This window comes from Camarhynchus parvulus, chromosome 4A (genome assembly GCF_901933205.1).
Source record: "Camarhynchus parvulus chromosome 4A, STF_HiC, whole genome shotgun sequence".
Taxonomy (NCBI): domain Eukaryota; kingdom Metazoa; phylum Chordata; class Aves; order Passeriformes; family Thraupidae; genus Camarhynchus; species Camarhynchus parvulus.
The window spans coordinates 17091519-17109865 of NC_044600.1; the positions used below are offsets into that span (position 1 = coordinate 17091519).

At 44.6% G+C, this 18347-nt stretch overlaps 1 protein-coding gene across 2 annotated transcripts in view; it reads left to right on the forward strand.

Annotated features, from left to right (window-relative positions):
- ATRX (ATRX chromatin remodeler) overlaps nt 1-13853 on the forward strand; it is a 69295-nt gene extending 55442 nt beyond the window's left edge. For both annotated transcript variants that reach the window (XM_030967979.1, XM_030967980.1), the window contains 7 exons: nt 983-1160; nt 2875-3069; nt 7515-7664; nt 8922-9047; nt 9585-9680; nt 10145-10273; nt 11010-13853. In XM_030967979.1, the coding sequence (XP_030823839.1) occupies nt 983-1160; nt 2875-3069; nt 7515-7664; nt 8922-9047; nt 9585-9680; nt 10145-10273; nt 11010-11288 (1153 nt within the window). In that variant the 3' untranslated portion in view covers nt 11289-13853. The remainder of the gene's footprint in view (nt 1-982; nt 1161-2874; nt 3070-7514; nt 7665-8921; nt 9048-9584; nt 9681-10144; nt 10274-11009) is intronic.
- Nucleotides 13854-18347: the final 4494 nt, after the last annotated feature.

Genomic DNA, 18347 nt, shown 5'->3' on the forward strand with positions numbered 1-18347 from the left:
TCCTGAGATAGATATGCTTTATTTTCCCCTTTTTCTTTCTTTTATTCCCTAGTTATTATTACTTTTATCAGCTTAATGACCTCAGGACCAGGCAGATGGTGATCAGAACTCACACAGAAAACCTGCAGGAATGTGTCACTGACTTCAGATTTTCCTTGCTATTTTCATTGTCCAATTGTACAATTTTTAGATTGTAACCAATTTAAATCAGAGACAGTGTTTTTATTGCATGTACTTAAAAGATACAAGGACCTAGGAAGGCTGTGCAGTCCCTGGGCCACTCAGGAGCAAATTAGTTCTTTCAGCTGCCTCCAGAATTGGCTCCCAGCCCTCCACTGCTCCTCTAAAGTGGGATTTTCAAGTCTGATTTAGATGGAGAGGTACAGACTTGTATTTGAATGAAGTTAAGGAGCTTCACCTTCCTAGATTTGTTTAAAAAATAAAGTATGTAATCATGGTACAGTCATTTATAATGTGCAGGGGAAAAAAGTTAAATTAAGAAGTGAGCTAATCCAGTGTTGATACTTTGAACTAGTTTATTCTGTCAGGTGTCTGTCAAGAACTGGTTCCAAGGTGAACCAGAGTGAGATTTTTCTGAATCTCAAAAAACACAGATATATCAAAGAAACAGTGTCATTGGAGAGTTACCCTGAAAGTTTGCAAGCCAGGAAAGAGTTTCTATGGCGTGGAATCTGCCTGTTTAAAATTAGGGTTTAATTTGATATAACTAATTTTATTAGAGCTTGAAAATGCAAACCCCAAAGTTTTTTCTTCCCCACCGGTTTTTCTTAACAGCTCATTGGCAAAAGGCCTTGATGTGTATTTCTGGGAGAGTATGTTTTGCTAAAAGTGTTGCTCTTGTAAAATCTGCATCTGTTTTATGCTTAATACATTATTTTAATGAAGTTTTAGAGTTATTTCAATGTATGAACAACAGTTATTTTCCAAAATACTCAAATTTTGCCGCTCTTCTCTGTTCCAGAGGCCGCTTGTTTATCATATCCACCAAAGCAGGTTCCCTGGGAATAAACCTGGTGGCTGCTAACAGAGTCATCATCTTTGATGCCTCCTGGAACCCCTCCTATGACATCCAGAGCATCTTCAGGGTGTATCGCTTCGGGCAGAACAAGCCTGTGTTCGTGTACAGGTTTTTGGCTCAGGTACTTTTCTGCTGCACTTTTTGTACTCTTTCATGCTGCAGTCAAATTTGGGAGCTGGGACTGTGGGGGCTGTGCCTGTTTGGGCTGTGTTAGGCTCTGTAGTGACCCAAGTTGATCCAGTCACATTCCAGCTCTGATCTGGAGCAGGGTTTGGCCACTGAAGCAGCTCATGAAGGAAAGAGTGCTAAAATAAATGACATTATTTGCTGTGATGTAGCTGCAGCTCTCTCCAAAGAGAGCAGCAGGCACAACTGCCTAAGGATATTTCCTGAGAATCACAGTGAGGAACCTCAGAGAAAGAGAAAACAATTCTTATCCCTATTCTCTGCTCCTGTTGTTTTGCACATGTGGAGTGTGTTAGGAAAATTATTTACCTGAAGGGAGTTCTTAATTCAATTCTAGTGATGGTTGTTTATGTTTATTGGCCTGTTAGGTCCAAGCTGTGGTGTCTGTCAGAGGCAGTCATGGGGTTTTCAGTAGTATTCTTTTAGTGTCTCTTTAATATAGTGTAGTATAGTGTAATATAGTTTTAACAAAGCAGTTGTTCAGCATCCTAAATCATAGAGTCAAATGGCAATCATTGCCTGCATCAGGAGCTCCCTACATTCAGTACTGTGAGGTCCCCCTTGTCTGACACTTCATTAACCAAATTCTGGAATTCCAGCCGTGATTCACATGTCCAGACCAGACTCAGAACAGGAGTCTCAGCCTTTTTAATTTGCACACCTCTAAAAACTCTGACTGGAGCAGTCCCTGCAGAGGATGGTGGTGTTGTTGTTAGGGAATAGCCCTGCCCAGGGCAGCTCCTTCTGCACACCCTGATGGTCCAACTGCAGTGGAACCACATGGATACAAGTGAATTTTTATAAAATTGTATCCTGTCTTATTTGAAAACACCCTGCAGATGTTAAAGATGGGTAATAACTCATGTGGACCCTGATCTGTGCTTTAAATAAGGCCATTGTTTCTGTTGGGAAGTGCCTCTTCAGCCTCTGCTTCCTCAGGTGTGACACAGGAGCCTGGAGCCCTTTCCCAGGAGCACTTCACCCTTGATCCAGTCACTCTTTCCATCCCAGCTGAAGCAGATCCTTGTCTGGGACATGTTACTGTCACAAATGGGGTTTTTCTTCAGGCTGCAGTTTATTTTTGTAGTTTTCTCTGTGCACTTTTGAACCGTTGATATCCTTTTTAAATTATGCTGTTCAGAACAGGCTGTGCTGTTCTCATCCTTCTCAGTCATCTTTTTTTTCAAAAAATAAGTGATTTTCCTTTTTTTCATCAAAGATCTAATTTTTTTTTGTACACAGCTGTGGTGAATTAGGCTTGACTGGCTCCCTTGCCCTCTCTCCTCCACCACAGTGATATGGTATCTGTTTTCCTTTTCACAGGCTGCTCAAAGCAGCAAAATAAGGTACACGCTGTGAAAATTGCCATTTTTTGGTCAAAATCGTACTTTGGGGAAATGAAGCCAAACTTGATCTCTTAAAAACACCACTAAAAGACTAATTTTCTTCCTCTAGTCACCAGCTAGATGACATCTGTCCCATGCACAAAAAAGGTTCTTTTTCCTTTTATTGCCCAGCAAACAAACAGCTTCAAAGTGGCAGAAACACAGTCAGGGAAACAAGGCATAGAGAGCTGCTGGGTGGTTATTTGGGCTTTTTTGCCACCTGTGAGCATTGCTGTGGGTGAGCAGTGGGTGTTGTGTGTCCAGGGAACCATGGAGGACAAGATCTACGACCGGCAGGTGACGAAGCAGTCGCTGTCCTTCAGGGTGGTGGACCAGCAGCAGGTGGAGAGACACTTCACCATGAACGAGCTCACTGAGCTCTACACCTTTGAGCCAGACCTGCTGGATGACCCCAACTCGGAGAAGAAGAAGAAGAGGGACACCCCCATGCTGCCAAAAGTGAGTGGTGGCCATCAGCAGGAATTTTGTGCTGTAAAAACAACCTGGGTGTGTTTAAATGTGTTGCAGGTTTGTGGTGTAGAGCGGTGCTGGCTGCTTGGAGTGGAGGTGGAGAGCAGGAAACACAATAAAATCCATAATTAATAAACAAACCCTCAATATGCTGGGTGAGGAGTTTCCTCTCAATGTCATGGACACTCTGAGAGAAGGATACTCATGAAAAGACCCAACTTGTCTGGGTGAGGAGTTTCCTCTCAATATAATTGACGCTATGAGAGAAGGATACTCATTAAAAGACCCAACTTTTAAGTCAGAACAAAGACACTTTTCCCCCATTTTGAATGAATACAAGTTTTACTGCATGAAACTGTGGAAAATTCAAATTAGCATCTGAGTGGGTGCTGGTGAGACCCAGCACAGCCTCAGTTTGTGAGAGGTGGCACTGGAGGTAAGAGTCATCTTAATCTGTGTTTTCCTTTGCCAGGACTTTTTGGGTTTTAGTTCCCTGTTTAATTTCCTTTAATAGAGATAAGAGTTGCACTTAGGTAAGAATAAACTTTATTCTTTATTTTATGCTTTTTCTCCAAGTCAGTTTGTATTTAAGATTAGGCTGTGGGTTTATGTTTCTTTTATACTCTCTGTGTTTGTGGGCTGCTCAAGACTAATTCATCCTTTGGCTGTTGTGGAATTCTCTGCATCTTGCCATTTGGAACACATCAGGGAGTGGCCTGTAGTCCATGAACTGGTTAAATTTCTGTGGTTTGGTCACTCTGCAGTGTCTGGGCATTATATTATATAATTAATAGTATTTTATCTTTTTTTACATTCTTAGTTAATTCATGCTTTGTGCACTTGTACCTCCACAAACAGAGCCAATGCAGCACCATTTGCTGATGCTGCTTCTTATTTTAAAAAATGCAAAAATAACTCCAAAACTTGTGAAGCAACTGAAACTGTTAACTTGAAACATTGATCAATCCAATGCAATAATTACATTTTGAAGGTTTCTGGTTTTCTATTACAAAATAAATCAGTTAATTAATGTGTTTATAAACTCAAAGCTTGCTCCCTCACTCAGTATTAAGTTCACTTTAATGCCATCATCAGTGTAAGGTTTGTGCAAGTCAAGGTGAAGATGAGCTTTTAACCATTTCCTGGCTTAAGTAGAGCAAATGTGGGGACTGGACTTGTTTTTGTGTTGTCTCATGGTTTTAGCAGATGATATTTTGTCCTTTTTAAGAGGTGCATCTCAGTACATGCTGCGTGTACATTTCTAATTCCTTTTTGTTTGATGGCTGAAAAGGCTGTAAATAATCAAGTTAAATTCATCTGTGCAAGGTTCCTCAGCCATGAACTCAGTTAACTATTCTTATTTCAGTGTGATTTTAGCAAAGCTGCATCATTCAGCTTGGTTATTAATCTCCTTAGCAATTAATTTAACAACACACAGCATTTTTTTTAGGTTGATTAAAAAATGTGTTGATAGGAACACATTTTATTGTAACACCAAGTAATTACACAGCATTTAGAGACAAGAATTCTCTTTAAGATCTTGTACCATGAAGGCAGGCTAAAAATACCATTTTTTGTGCTTTTACATTATTTTAGAGTGCAAGGGGAGAGCAGAGTCCTCAGAACATGGGGACAAGGAAGTTTGAAAGTGCACCTTTTAGAACTGCCCCTTTCTGGAGGGAAATGTGAACAGGAATTAGGGGAAATGTGTTCCATCTTCTCTCCAACCATCTGAGCACAAATGTGGAAAAACCTGTGGTGATAATTGGTTTTGTTCTCAGAAATCTGCCTGGCTCCAGGGCATCCCACAGTGGGAAGGGTCTGCAGGAATCCTTGAGCCAGGATTCCTGTGGGATGAGGAGGAATAACTCAGAGCTGAGTGTTGGGGTGCTTCTGACTCCTTTTTCACTTCCTGGATGGAAGAAAAAGACAAATATTCAATTATTGTGTTTTAAATGAGATGGGAGAATTCATTCTGTATTGTTTTAAAAGCAAGTGCAGAAACAAATCCTGCTTGGTTTTAAACTAGATCCTTGAGAATTTTGGCTTTACAACATCCAGCTTTGAGTCCAAGAGCAGTTTTCTTGGAAAGTGCTATTAAGGGGGGAGAATGCTTTTATTTTCTGTAAAAATGGCAGTGCAGATGTGCAGTCTGTTGTTTTCCTGGAAGATTATTCAAGTTTCATGTCCAGTTTTAATTGGAGCAGCAGTTTTCTGCCCTCTGTGGTCTAACAAGACCTTGGGGTGTGGAGATTCTCAGGGAAGAAATGCCTCTGGTGCTCCAGCCCCAACTGCAGAGCCCTCAGAAACAGCTTCTGGATACTTGGGCTTAGCAGAATATTTATAATACCAATGTGGTTCACATCAATTATTTACTCTTAACTTCCATTGTTTGATTCCATTCATCCCCTCTCCCTGCCCAGCTGGAAAGGGCTGCTTTGGAATTTCAGTCCAAAAAAGGTTTCTCAAGGCTGAATGATCACTTGGTCACCTTTGCTGTATTGAAGTATAGAAATAAGGATATATTTCTATAATTATAATAGAAATATAATTTCCAGGATAGTTCAGTACAGTCCATGAGCTGGACAAAGGCAGTGTTGGGGCACTGGGTGTCCCTCAGAACTGGCCCTGCTGTTGCAGAATGAGCCCTGGGCTCATTCCCCATTCCTCATTCAGGGAATTAGCCTTGAAGGCACTTAGCTGTGTGAATTTTGATCTCAGGATTAGAAGAATTTGCTTCTTGTTTAATTTTTTTTAATTTTTATTTTTAGCTTTAGTATTAAATATTTAGCTGGTTGAGAAAAACCTGTGAATTGCAACATAACTTGCACTCCTTCATGGAAGATTTCCTTTCTAATACAGTGATCTCTCTGTAGCATTTAATTTCCATCAGGATTTTTAAAAGACAAATGTCTTCTTTAAAATTCAAACCCCTTTTTCAGCCTCTCTTAATATTTTCATTAAAATTCAGACCCTTCTTTCAGTCTCTCTTCATATTTTCATTCATCACCAGGATTTCATCCTAAAGCTTACAAACCAATTGAGAATCATTATTCTATCAACAAGCTAAACAAATATAAAGAAATCATTATTCTGATGGTTTTTAATGTGTAAGGTGGATTTAGTATTTTTTTTAATTGTACGATTGAACTAAATGCATCCCTGTTTTCAAAGCTCCCATCATTAAAGTCAGCACAAAACAAAGTTTAGTCAAAGAAAAGCAAAGCCCCGGTTGGATGTAAATGAAAGCACATTTGGAGGGCTGTGCAGGCTGGGGGAGGCTGGGTTAAATTCCAGGGCTGTTTGCAGCCCTGCTGTTCCCAGAGTGGTTCCTGCACCTCCAGGAGCCTCCTCAGCCCCCCGGGCTTGGTGTCCCCCCATCCCTGGGGTGACAGCGCCCAGCCCCCCAAAGCCCCCCTGCTCTGCTCCCGGTGCCCTGCAGGGTGCAAACCCCACCCTGGATGTTCGGGGAGGAGCTGGTGATGGAGAAATTCACACCAAACAGGAGAAGGTTGGGACAAAGAGCAGCTCACTGATAATTGGTTAACGGAATTAACATTTCAACACACAGAAACAAACAGCTTTGTGGAGCTGCTGGGACAGAACCCCTGGTCAGGACTTCCACACTCAGTTCCCAGAAATCTGTTTGTTTGTGGGTGCTTTTTTCAGTCATTGTTCAGCTGAGATTATAAAATGCCAGGTGGGATGGGCTGGATTCCTGCTTGTGCAAACCTGGCACAGTGAGGGCAGGACCTGGAGAGGCTCAGATTCCTCCTGGACTGTAATTCCTCTCAGGAGTGGTTCAGTGATGGTTTCATATTAGCAATTTTAGCATGAATGCTGTGGTGTGTTGGAGCTTTCTTACTTTATGAAGCTCATCAGCCACTCAAGTCATGTAAGAAACCCTGTTCAAGAATGACCTCAGGAAAGAAGCTCCTCAGGTGCAGCAGGAGCAGTTCTTCTTAGTTCTGTAGGGATCTTTCTCTTCATCTTCTGCAGCATCACCTTGCCTGTCAGACAAAAAGGTTTGACTTAAAAAATCTGGGGATGTTGGACCCAAAGTGGTGCTCAGTGTTTGAAAGCTGTGGAGCTGCTGTTTCTGTATAATAAATGCAGATGTATTGATGGGTCCTGTCTGTTGCCCAGCCTAAGCAAAGGAAAAGCCACTGAGAACATTCCATTCTTTTTAGGTGCATTTATTGTTGTGGAATCTGAGTGCATTCCTGTGGTTTATTAAGTGGCTGCACTGTCATCTCTGCAACAGATTGTTAATCCATTGCTCTCCCTCTGAGGAAAATTGTACTTTTAAATGATTTTCCAGTTTTACTGTGGTGTGGAGTGCTGAGAGCTGTGTGTGGAATGGGGAGGGAGCAGGAGGGGGGCACAGGGCAGAGCTGCTGAGTGACTCCTCCTGCATCCCCTGATTTGAGCAGGACACCATCCTGGCAGAGCTGCTCCAGATCAACAAGGAGTACATCGTGGGGTACCATGAGCACGACTCACTCCTGGACCATAAGGAGGAGGAGGAACTCACTGAAGAAGAGAGGAAGGCAGCCTGGGCAGAATATGAAGCAGAAAAGAAGGTAAAGCTGTTTAATCTGGTTTGTGTATATGAAAATAACCTTTCCAGGTTTAGAGTCCCAATAACCTTTTCAGTTTGTCTTTGGATAATTAAAGATTTTTACAGACCAAGAAATAAATTTGAAAAGCAAATATTGACATAGGAGACATGGAGATACTGTGTCTTTTTTGCTCCTTCAGTGCTGGTTCTTTCTGTGTGTTTGCTTTGCTACTTTCATTACAAGTTCCTTTCACACCTGCATTTTTTTTCTAATTTATGATGTCCTGTGTAACCCCTCTTTTCCCATGTGAGGGTGTCCCTGTCAGGGGCTCTGTGTGACAGTGTCACCTTCCTGAGCTAATGCACACATTAACATATAAACCAGTGCTTGATAATACAACAGAAATCTCTGAAATTACAATAAGGTGGAACTCTGTTCCCATTTTGTTGCCCTGTGCCCTGTTATTGTATCAGATACAGTTGGTGGTGATTTATCCCCACTAATTGGGTGTGTGGGGTGCACCAAAGCTCTTTGTGTTCCTAAAACAAAAGCTGTGCCTTTACCCCTGACAGGGTCATAAGGGCAGTTTATGGGATTCCACCAAGGTTGAAATTCTCAATCAGATTTGTTGGTGTTACCCCAAATTACCTTTTGAATTTCAGTGGGCCAGGCACCTTCAAAAGCCTTCCACTAAAAGTACAAAAAGTGGGTGTATAAGTTGCCAGTGATCACTGATGAAAAGGTTTGGGGAGGGAAAAGAAATAAGGAGATAAAGAGTAAAATCTGAAGTTGCCTGATGAGAAATCCAAATGGGCAATGAGCTTTACATTCCTGAACAAATTGTGCATTTTACTTCTTCAGAAATTCATTTCAGGCTGGTAAAACTCTACATTGTAAAGTAGTGGGTTTTCAATATAAAAAATTATCTTTACCAATTTAAGCTGTACTGATAAGCCATGATCATTTATGTATCAAATATTGACAAGCTAAACTCAGAGATTATTGAAGACTGGAGCTTTGGTTCCTCTGTGACTGAAATGGGGTTCTGAGCTGAGTTTTGGAAACCTCCATGCTCAGTGTTCAGGGCCTGTGGCTGTCCCTAGAGCTGCTCTGGCTGTGTGGTTATTGCAGAATTATCAGTGTGGTTATTGCAGAATTAACAGTGTGGTTGTTGCAGAATTATCAGTGACCAGTGCAGAATTATCAGTGTGGTTATTCCAGAATTATCAGTGTGGTTATTGCAGAATTATCAGTGACCAGTGCATTCTGTGTTTCCAGGGCCTGACCATGCGTTTCAACATGCCCACAGGGACCAACCCAATGCCCACAAATTTCAGCTCTCAGACATCATATATTCCTTACAATTTGGGTGCTCTGTCAGCAATGAGTAACCAACAGCTGGAGGTAAGGAGCACTGTGTTGCTGCAGGGGTTTTCTCTCACAAATTGTGGATAATGTCAGTCTGAAATATCTGTATATTTTTAATAGTTTGGAGGTTTGGGGTTTTTTTTGCATGTAGCCTCACTGAAGTTGAACTTGCATGTATATAAACCTATACCTGGGCAGATTGTCAGGATTCTGGAGCATCACCTGCATTCTTTGCAGACTTTAATTACCACTTTCGAAATTGTAACATCTTCAAGTCTGTATGGTAGAAAATTGACCTGGGTTTTTACCATTCTCATGCTGGTCTGAAAACCTGTGGGTACAAAAATAGGTTTTTACAAATGCTGTCTACAAATTGTAATGTTTATACTTGTTGTTCAACTGCTCTGTGCTAAAATTCAAATAGATGGCAGCTTAGACTCATTGACTTGTGCAAATTGAGAGCAGAGAGGTAATTGAAGTCTAGGTACGTACAAGAGGAAGATTAAGAAGGCTGGGGAAGAAATGCATTTGTTGTTTCTGTGCTTTATAACTGATGTTGTGGTGTTTTCTCAGGACCTCATTAATCAAGGAAGAGAGAAGGTAGTGGAAGCAACCAACAGTGTGGCTGCAGCAAGAATCCAGCCCCTTGAAGACATCATTGCATCCATAGTGAGTGCAGTGGATAACCCTGGGCTTAGATCAGGAGTGGAAAAACAAAGATATTGCTACTGCAAATAGTCATCCAGCTAATGCAGTGCATTATTAATGAGCATCATTTCCAGTTGGGAGTGACCTTTATCCCAGCAGTAACCCTTGGTGGTGTGCAGCTGGCACAGAGCCTTACAGGAGTGGCACTTTAGATCCCTAAATATTTGCCATGCTCTGAAAATGCTGGTTTTTCTAGAAATCAGAATAGCAATTGCAGGCAAGTAGTTATTGTATTTTGTGGACTGCTAATTGCCAGTTAGAAGAACTAATAACTGCTGGTTGTGGTTCTGGTGAAGCAGTTCTGCACTCCCTGGAAGTTGGGCTGGTTTAACTCTTGGTGCAACTGCGAACATGACACAGAGCGTCAGTTACTGTCAGGTTTTTGTTCAAACCACCGGTGCCAAGAAGGTTTTTTTGCTTTCCAGTGGAAAGAAAACTTAACCCTGACGGAGAGCCAGGTGCAGGCCCTGGCCCTGAACAGACAGGCGAGCCAGGAGCTGGACGTGAAGCGCCGAGAAGCCATTTACAACGACGTGCTCGGGAAACAGCAGATGGTAAAACATCCTACATTTATTTACCTACTGTCAGAGTTTGAATGAGGATCTTGTGTGTGTTCATTCCTGAGCTACGAGTGTATGTTTAGGCACATCAATAGCCCTCACAGAGTGGTCAGCAGTGTGCTGGAGTTCATTGCTTGGCCTCAGTGAGGGAGAGGTTCATGAAAAAGCCACGCGCCAGGGTTTGGAGCTGAAGGGCTTTGCTGCGAGGTCAGGAGGAGTAAAGAGAAATCTGATTCCCAGAGCTCAGCCAGCCACTTAGGAAACACATCTTAGAGAGTGTTGGTAATGTTGTTTTAGCTTAGAATTACTTTGCAGGATCTGAAAGTTGCCCAGATGATGTCAGAGGGAAGAGTTTTTCTCTCAGGCAAACAAACACTGACAGTGCACAGGCGGGACTTTCAAAGGGAAGATGAATGGTACCTGACAAATGATGATGTAACTTATACCTGGGAATAATTTCACAGTAGAGTACATGTTGCCATGGCAACTCACCTAAATGCTGCCTGCAACACAATAGCCAAGTCTTCAGGAGAACTGAGCCCTAAATGCTGTTACTAAATGGTTTCTGCAGTAATGGGCTGCTGAATGCCATCACATTAGGGATGGTGATAACAATGGGGCTTTTTCCCCCAGCCATGCTGTCCCTAACAAATTGATTTCAGCTCTGAACCTGATCCTGGGAGCAGGGGGCCGGGTGGTGCACTCAGGCAGCTCTGCTTTCCCTCCACAGTTGATCGGCTGTGTCCAGAGGATCCTGATGAACAGGCGGCTCCAGCACCAGTACAACCAGCAGCAGCAGCAGCAGATGTCCTACCAGCAAGCAGCCATGGGCCACCTCATGATGCCAAAGCCTCCAAATTTAATCATGAATCCTTCCAGCTACCCAGCCATAGATGTGAGAGGAATGTATCAGTCAGTGTCTGGTGGGATGCAGCCACCACCCCTACAACGAGCACCACCCCCAATGAGAGGCAAAAATCCAGGGCCTTCCCAAGGGAAATCAATGTGATTTTGCACTAAAAGCCTAAAGGATTGTTAAAATCAGAGAAAGAACTTTTATTTTTTTAGGAATCAATGGCCTAACAGAACTCAACTGTAAAAAAAAAAATTAAAAAGAATAGTTTGGTTGCTCCCCTTAAATACCATGTTGCATATTAGTGTTTCAGCTTTGTTTAAATAGGTCACAATGTTTTCCCTGTTGTCAGTGATGTTGCCTAGAATCTTCTTACATATGTTGAGTACAGGAGATAACAAGTTGTTTTCAGTGAAAACAAGTCCTCCCCTTACAGTAGCATCTCCACAGGTTTCCTGTCTAAACTCCTACGCTTGCTTTTCATGGCTGCAAAGCTTTGGGAAGCTTAGGAAGGACTGCAGGTCTGTAAGTTCAGTCTGACATATGTGAATTGAAAACAGCTGAGTTCTTGATTAGAGTTGATTCCTCAAATTATGGAATACTTTTCTGCTTACCCATTTCTTTCTATTAGTGGGAACGTTGTAACAGAAATAGTTTAGTTTCCTTCACAGGTCATCTGTGCTGAATGGAACAGGAGCTGAAAATGCTCCCTGAAACAGAACTGAGTGCAATATTTGTAACTACTACTGCTCTGAGACACAGGGAACTGTGCATCCAGCCTTAAACAGGACTGGGCCTTCCCCAGTCTGCTGCCATTTCTTATTTTCAGTTCCATGTGATGGAATAACAGCTGATGGTCTGGGAGTGGGAGATGCTTTTCCTTCACAGGCTGATCCCTGGCTGTGGAGTCCAGCACAAAGAACATTTCTGTAACTCCTTCCTGCTGGTGCTACTGTCTCCTCCATTGCCGGCAATGGGGGACGGGCCAACACAACTCAATTCCTGTCTTTTGGGGTAAAATGGTGGTGGTGGCCAGGGTCAGGTGGCCTGTCAGAGAACCCCCTTTAACGTGGCACAGCCACTGCCCATTGGAAATCCATACAAAGTGCTGTAGCAACTTCTGGAGCTGCCAGAAGCGTGAAACGACTTTACTGACAGAGATGGGGTTATGCACTCCTCCCCATCCCTTCAGTTGTGTGAAAACATGGGTTAGGACACAAAGAGCTTGATTTTGCTTTTGTTTCTGTTCTGGTTTGGGGGTTTTTTTAATGTAGGCCAGAGATAAATTTCAGGTTTATTCTATACCATTATCACTCTCTTTGCCCACACTTGTTGTGCTTGTCAGGTTCTTATTAAATACAAATAGGGCTTTCCTTTGCATAGACTTTGGGTGATACTTACCCCCCAAAAAAAACCCCATTGATCATCTGGGGGCACAAATAAGTGGCAGGAAAGTGGAGGTGGTGGTGTGTGGACAACACAGGGCTCTGGAGACAGATGGAGGCGGTGGCTCCACATTGTGCTGGACTCTTCTGATGCTGGTGTGAACTAAAATAAAATCTTTTTGGTTTCTGGGAAGTTTCTTGCAAGAGTTTGAGTTCTTGCCCTGAATGGACAAGTTTTGCAGATGTTCCACGATGTTTTGGTGTGTGACTCACACTTGGTTTGTGACGTGGACAGAGGTTGGTTGGGCTGCTGCAAGCCCAGCTGACAACTTTCTGTCTTGGACTCTTTGATGACAAGATACCACAAAAGACCCTCAGTGTGTTCTAGTGCTCTGCCAGCTCTACAGTTAACTCTGATCTGGGGGAGGGAGCAAGGAGAGACATCTTGGCACTAGAAGAGACAAAAGTGAGATGTTGAGACAAACATTTGAAGGCAAATGTACTCTGGGTAACTGTCACCGATATTCCTACGTGTTGTGAATAAGAGAAGTACTTTCTACCAAACCTGGGAATGTTAAGTGGAGTTTTACAGTAACTCAAAGACTTAAATGTGGAAGTTTTAGGCAACATTGAAAGGCACATTTTATTTCATCCTGGACAAACCTATGGATAACAGAAGACTAATGCACAAGAAGGAATACAAGATAAGCATTGAAGTAAAACCTGGACCACTTTGCTTACGTTTCTCACTCGACATTTTAGCTGCATAACAACGTGCTTTGAGTATAACATCAGGCTTTAACCAGTACTTAAAGACAGAACATACATCAGTAAGATAATAAAAGGCTCATTTTTATATTTGTTTTAGATGTTTTAACTAGATAAAAATGGCTTAAGATGACAAATAAAAATGTTGCTTGTAATACAGTTTTGCCTGCTAAATTATCCACATTTTGTAACCTGTTTATTCCTTTGGATGTAAAGCGTTTTTGCTTAGTATCGTGATATTGTATATGTTTTGTCCCAGTTGTATAGTAATGTTTCAGTCCATCAACCAGCTTTGGCTGCTGAAATCATACAGCTGTGAAGACTTGCCTTTGTTTCTATTAGATGGCTTTTCAGTTCTGTATTAAATATCTTAAGTACTATAGAAAAGGTGTCCCCTCTTCCTATAAGGCTGTTTTGTAATATATATAAGGACTGGAAATGTGTTTTTAAAAAAGAAGAAGCATTCAAGTATGACGATATACTATGTGTTTTCACCATTCAAAGTGCTGTTTTAGTAGTTGAAACTTAAACTATTTAATATCTCATTTAATAAAGTGACCAAAATACATCAATGTGCCTTGTGCTACATTCACAGTCCAGTGTTAACTCCACAGGGATTCAGCCTGGGAATGTGTCCTTGGAGAACTGTGCTGTGAGTTGAAGCTCCTTCCTAACTGTTTTTACAATGACTTTAGTGGATATAGCCATTGATTTCATTTAGGGAAAATAGCTGTGGTCCAGATTTTCAAATTACTTTATTAATAGCAGCTTCTGCCAGTCTGTCTGTTAAAAATGAAATGAGTTGTCCAGCAGTGAGATGGTTAAACATGAGGTAAAGTTCTGCTTAGTCAAATCAGAATAAGGTGCTGCCGTATTTTAACTGGTAGTTGTACTTCTCCCTTCCTTAGTTATTAAATCCCCCCTGTTGGGCACAACACCCTCTTTCCTGTGCAAAGGAAAGTGCAATAATTGTGTTTAAAGGTGCCCTCTGCTCCTTCCCTGGCACTGCTGGGGCTGCCCAGGGGTCTTGGTAAAGCTGAGGGAGGTGGGAATGGTGTCTGAGGTGAAAATATTGGAGTTGTGCTCCAAGGGGCCCTGTGGGCAGCGTGTTTCTAAATATCCCTGGGACTTTTAACTTGGCTGAACACTGATGGGAGGCAGTGGGCAGCTCAGGCTGGATGTGGCTGTCTGTGTTGGGCTGGGAAGTGTCCTGGGACGAGTCCCATGTCCAGAATGTTGGGCTGAGTTGTCCCAACACTGACCAGCCCCATTGCTGTGTCAGCTGTGCCCAGCCTGAGCAGCTTTTGCCTTTATCTTAAAAGCAGAACCACTTTCCACACAGTAAATGAAACTAAATTCATCAGTTCAAGCAAAAAATAGTTTTGAAGTTGGATAGATTTTCAATGTTTATGGAAAGCCAAACATCTTAAATGTTCCCAGCTGGAGGAGTCTGGAAAAAAGCTGGTGTTGCAGCACCAGCACCAGTAACCACGTGGTGTCTGAACTTCCCAGACCTGCTCAGGTGTCAAATAACCCCCTGTGCACCCTCTGTGCTGTGGAACCCACCCTGGGGATGAGGCCTGGGACAGAGCAGCAGCAGAATTCCAAATGTGGCTCTGGGAAAGCTGTGCTGCTGTGAAGGGTCTGGACAAGCTCCTGCCCTGCTGTGTGTGTGGCTGGGAGGAGTGGGATGAGTTCATCCTGTGTGTGAGCCTTTCATGCAGCCACAGCTCCTGTCCCTGCTTTCCCCAGGGGTGGTTTGGGGGTCACTGGGGGAGGGTTGGAAGCTGCTGTGGCCTCCGTGGGGACACTGCCCTGGAGAAGGGCAGGGGCTCAGGGCAGGTGGGCACAGGGGGAGGTGGGGTTACCCCTTGGGTCTGTGCTCAGCCACTTCCAAGGTCTGATCTCAAACACCACCCTGGCCTTGTGTGCACAGAACCTGCTTGAGAATGAGTGAGACAGGGACTGGTACCTGAGGCACCCCTCAAAGCCTGATCCAGGCACTCCAGCTGCTTTAGGAGTTCAGTGTTGCTCATTTCCCTGGGTTCTCACCATGCCCACGAGCAGCAGCAGTGGAGGACCTGGTCCCTGGCCATGTCTGGTGTGGTGACCTGCCCTGCTCGGTGGAATCTCGGTGCCAGACACCTCCTGGCAGAGCGAGGGAAGAGCCTGAGAATCCCTGGAATTCACTTCCCAAGGCTCCTGCTCACCCCCAGTGCAGGTGTGAGGTGACAGCCTTGGTGTTCTCCATGATGAGAATGCAGCAGCTCTGGGGCAGTTTTGGAAAAAGCAATAACCAGCCCTGATCCAAGGGGTGCAGGTGTCTTTGTCTCCACATCAACACAAACTTCAGCCCTTCTCCTTCAGGAATGCTCCATCCCTGGGTGCCCTTCCAGAAACATCTCAGCCAAAGTCTGGCAGCAGCAGCGCATCTCTCTGGATGTCCAGCCAGGTGGGACAACACCAGGACACCTTCATTGCCTTCCAGCAGTTTCTGGATTTCTTCTTTCTGGATTCCCTCTGCAGTGTTGGGCTCTCCATCACTCTCTCCACAGGAAGTGAGTCTTTGGGGCCCCAAGCCAGGCATTCCCCCCACAGGCAGCAGGGTCTCCATGGGGATGTCCCTGAGGGCACATGGATGTTGGCACTTGTATGTCAGTCTCCAGACAATCCATCCCTGTGCCCTGGATCATGAGCCAAAGCCAGGGAGGAAGGCACTGCTGTGCTTGGCTGCATGTGGGCCTCTCCCAGGCAGCTCCCCTCTGTTTCTGCACCCTCCATAGTGAGACTGCAGCACTTCCCCACCTCTGCTGGAGCCTCCTCCCTCCTGCTCTGCACAGCTGTCCCAGGATAATGTTTCACAGAACAGGCCCACTCCTCTTGGGTGGAAGGAGAAGGGTTGAAGAGATGCCTTTGTCCCATTTGCTGTGGTGTTTCCAGACCCACAGCCCTGTGTGCAGAGCAGCTCTGGGCTCAGGGGCACTGTGGGGTTTCTGGGGATCACAGCTCTCCCTGCACCAGCCTTTGCCTCTCCTTTGAGAGAAGTTTTCCAGTTGGCTGTTGTGACTTTGAATTCCAGGCATCTACATGAGCTGAGACCCCAAACAAACACTGTTTCCTTTTGCTGACTTGGAATATTCTGTTAGCTTGAAGCAACCCAAACGTGTTTTCCTCTCAAACTTTCCTAGCAAGGTCCATCTGCCAGCTCTGTAACACCTCCAGGCCAAAGGAGCAGTTGGAATCTTCAGGTGGGGAAACAGCTGGACCAGGAGGACAGGATGGGGTGGAGAGATGAGTGTGTCCACACAACCCCACTGTGCATCACAGCCCCCTCCTGTGCCACTCAGAATGCACCCCATGTCTGTGGTGATTCCCTCTGCTGCTGTTCAGCTCCCATCTTCAGCTGCTTTGCTGAACCAGAACCAAACAATGCAAATTCCTGTGAAAGAACCATTTGGGTGGGATTTAGCAGTGCTGAATTCCCCATTTAATGAATGCCCCACACAGGACAGGACACCAGCCTTTACCAAGGGGTTTCCAGTAAATTCTTTGTGGATTTTGCTTTTTGCAAGTATGAGTTTTTTGAACCCAGATCCTGAAAAGGTGTTTCACAGCATCCCTGGTACCTGTGTGTCCCTTTGTGGCAGGAGGTTGGGTATCAGAAGAACAAGTCCAGCATCGCCCCCATGGGCCAAATCATCTCCCTTTGGAGTTGGTAAAACACGTACTCAGCATTGCTGAGGTCAGGTTTTGACCTTCATTTTGAAAAGGAGCAGGATCTTCACCACCAGATTTATCTTCAAGCACAACAGAAAGCCCTGGATGGAGGGAGCAGGATCATCCCAGGGGGCAAGCAAGGCTCCAGGGCTGAGGGATTTCCCTTGATGCAGGGGAAGGTCAAAAGTGCACCTGAGGACGCGTCTCGTGAGCGATGGAGCTCCCGACACGGCAGCCGGGGATGAGATGTTTCGGCAGTGACTCAGAGGAAGAAGCTAAATAAACTCTTTTTATTTCAAACATGGGATTAAATTCCTTCATGTCTGGATCATTGAAGGTAAAGCTCCTGTAATCTCCTCATTGCCAACCCCAGCCTGTCGTCTGGTGGCTGCTGGACCTGCTGGGACAGCGAAGGGACATGGGAGGTGGCAGAGAGGGCGAGACAGTCAGGAGCAGAGCTGGCCTCTAGAGCTGCTGCTCCATTGGTGATGTAGCTCATGAAGAAGCTGGTGTGGATCATCTCTAGGTCAGTGAAAATGTCCTGGGAATTCACAGGCTGAAGAAGAAGGAGCTGAGGTGTTACCATGAGTGTTTTGCAAGGAGAAGGTTCAGAAACAACCCTGTGGACAAAGCAGTTGTGATAAGGAAAAGCCAGAGCCACCACAGCTGTAGTTGTTCAGGTTTTGCACACTCCAGAGAGCCCTGTTTGCTGTCAGCCTCTCCTCGTGCTGCAAAGTGCCTGTGCCTCTGCAACCACACACTCCTGCTCCCACTGTGTGCTGAAATCCCTCTCTGCTGACCACAGGGGACAGAACATGAGCTGGCATCATTGCTGGAAGCTTTCCCTGCAGGTCTGTGACATCCCAAGCAGGCAGCAAGGGCAGATGTGGCACAAGTGTCACTTGAGGGCCTGTGCTGGCACAGCCAAGCCTCCCCCATAAGTGTCCCTGGCCTGGCCTGACTGGAGGAGAGCTCTGCTCCCTGGCACTGTTGGGCACCAGCTGGGAATAGGGGGCTGGCTCAGGGCTGCCAAATATCAACAGGTTTGCTGAGCCCAGCTGGAGGCAGAGGAAAGGTGACAGGACTGTGGGACCAGGCAGCTTCTGCAGAGGAAAATGCCACACAGCCATGAACATCCCAGCACTGCCTGCAGCAGGAGGCGACCCTCATCCACGGTAATTGCCTAAAAGTAAGGGAGTTTAGAATTGCTGTTGTTGCTTTCTATTTCTCCAGGGATTTTTCATGGTGTTGCAGGTAAATCTCATGCAAGATGTGCTGGTTTTATTGCAGGACTGATGGGTCCATCCAAAACACAGCAGATGCTCCAAATGTTTGTCCTCTTGGT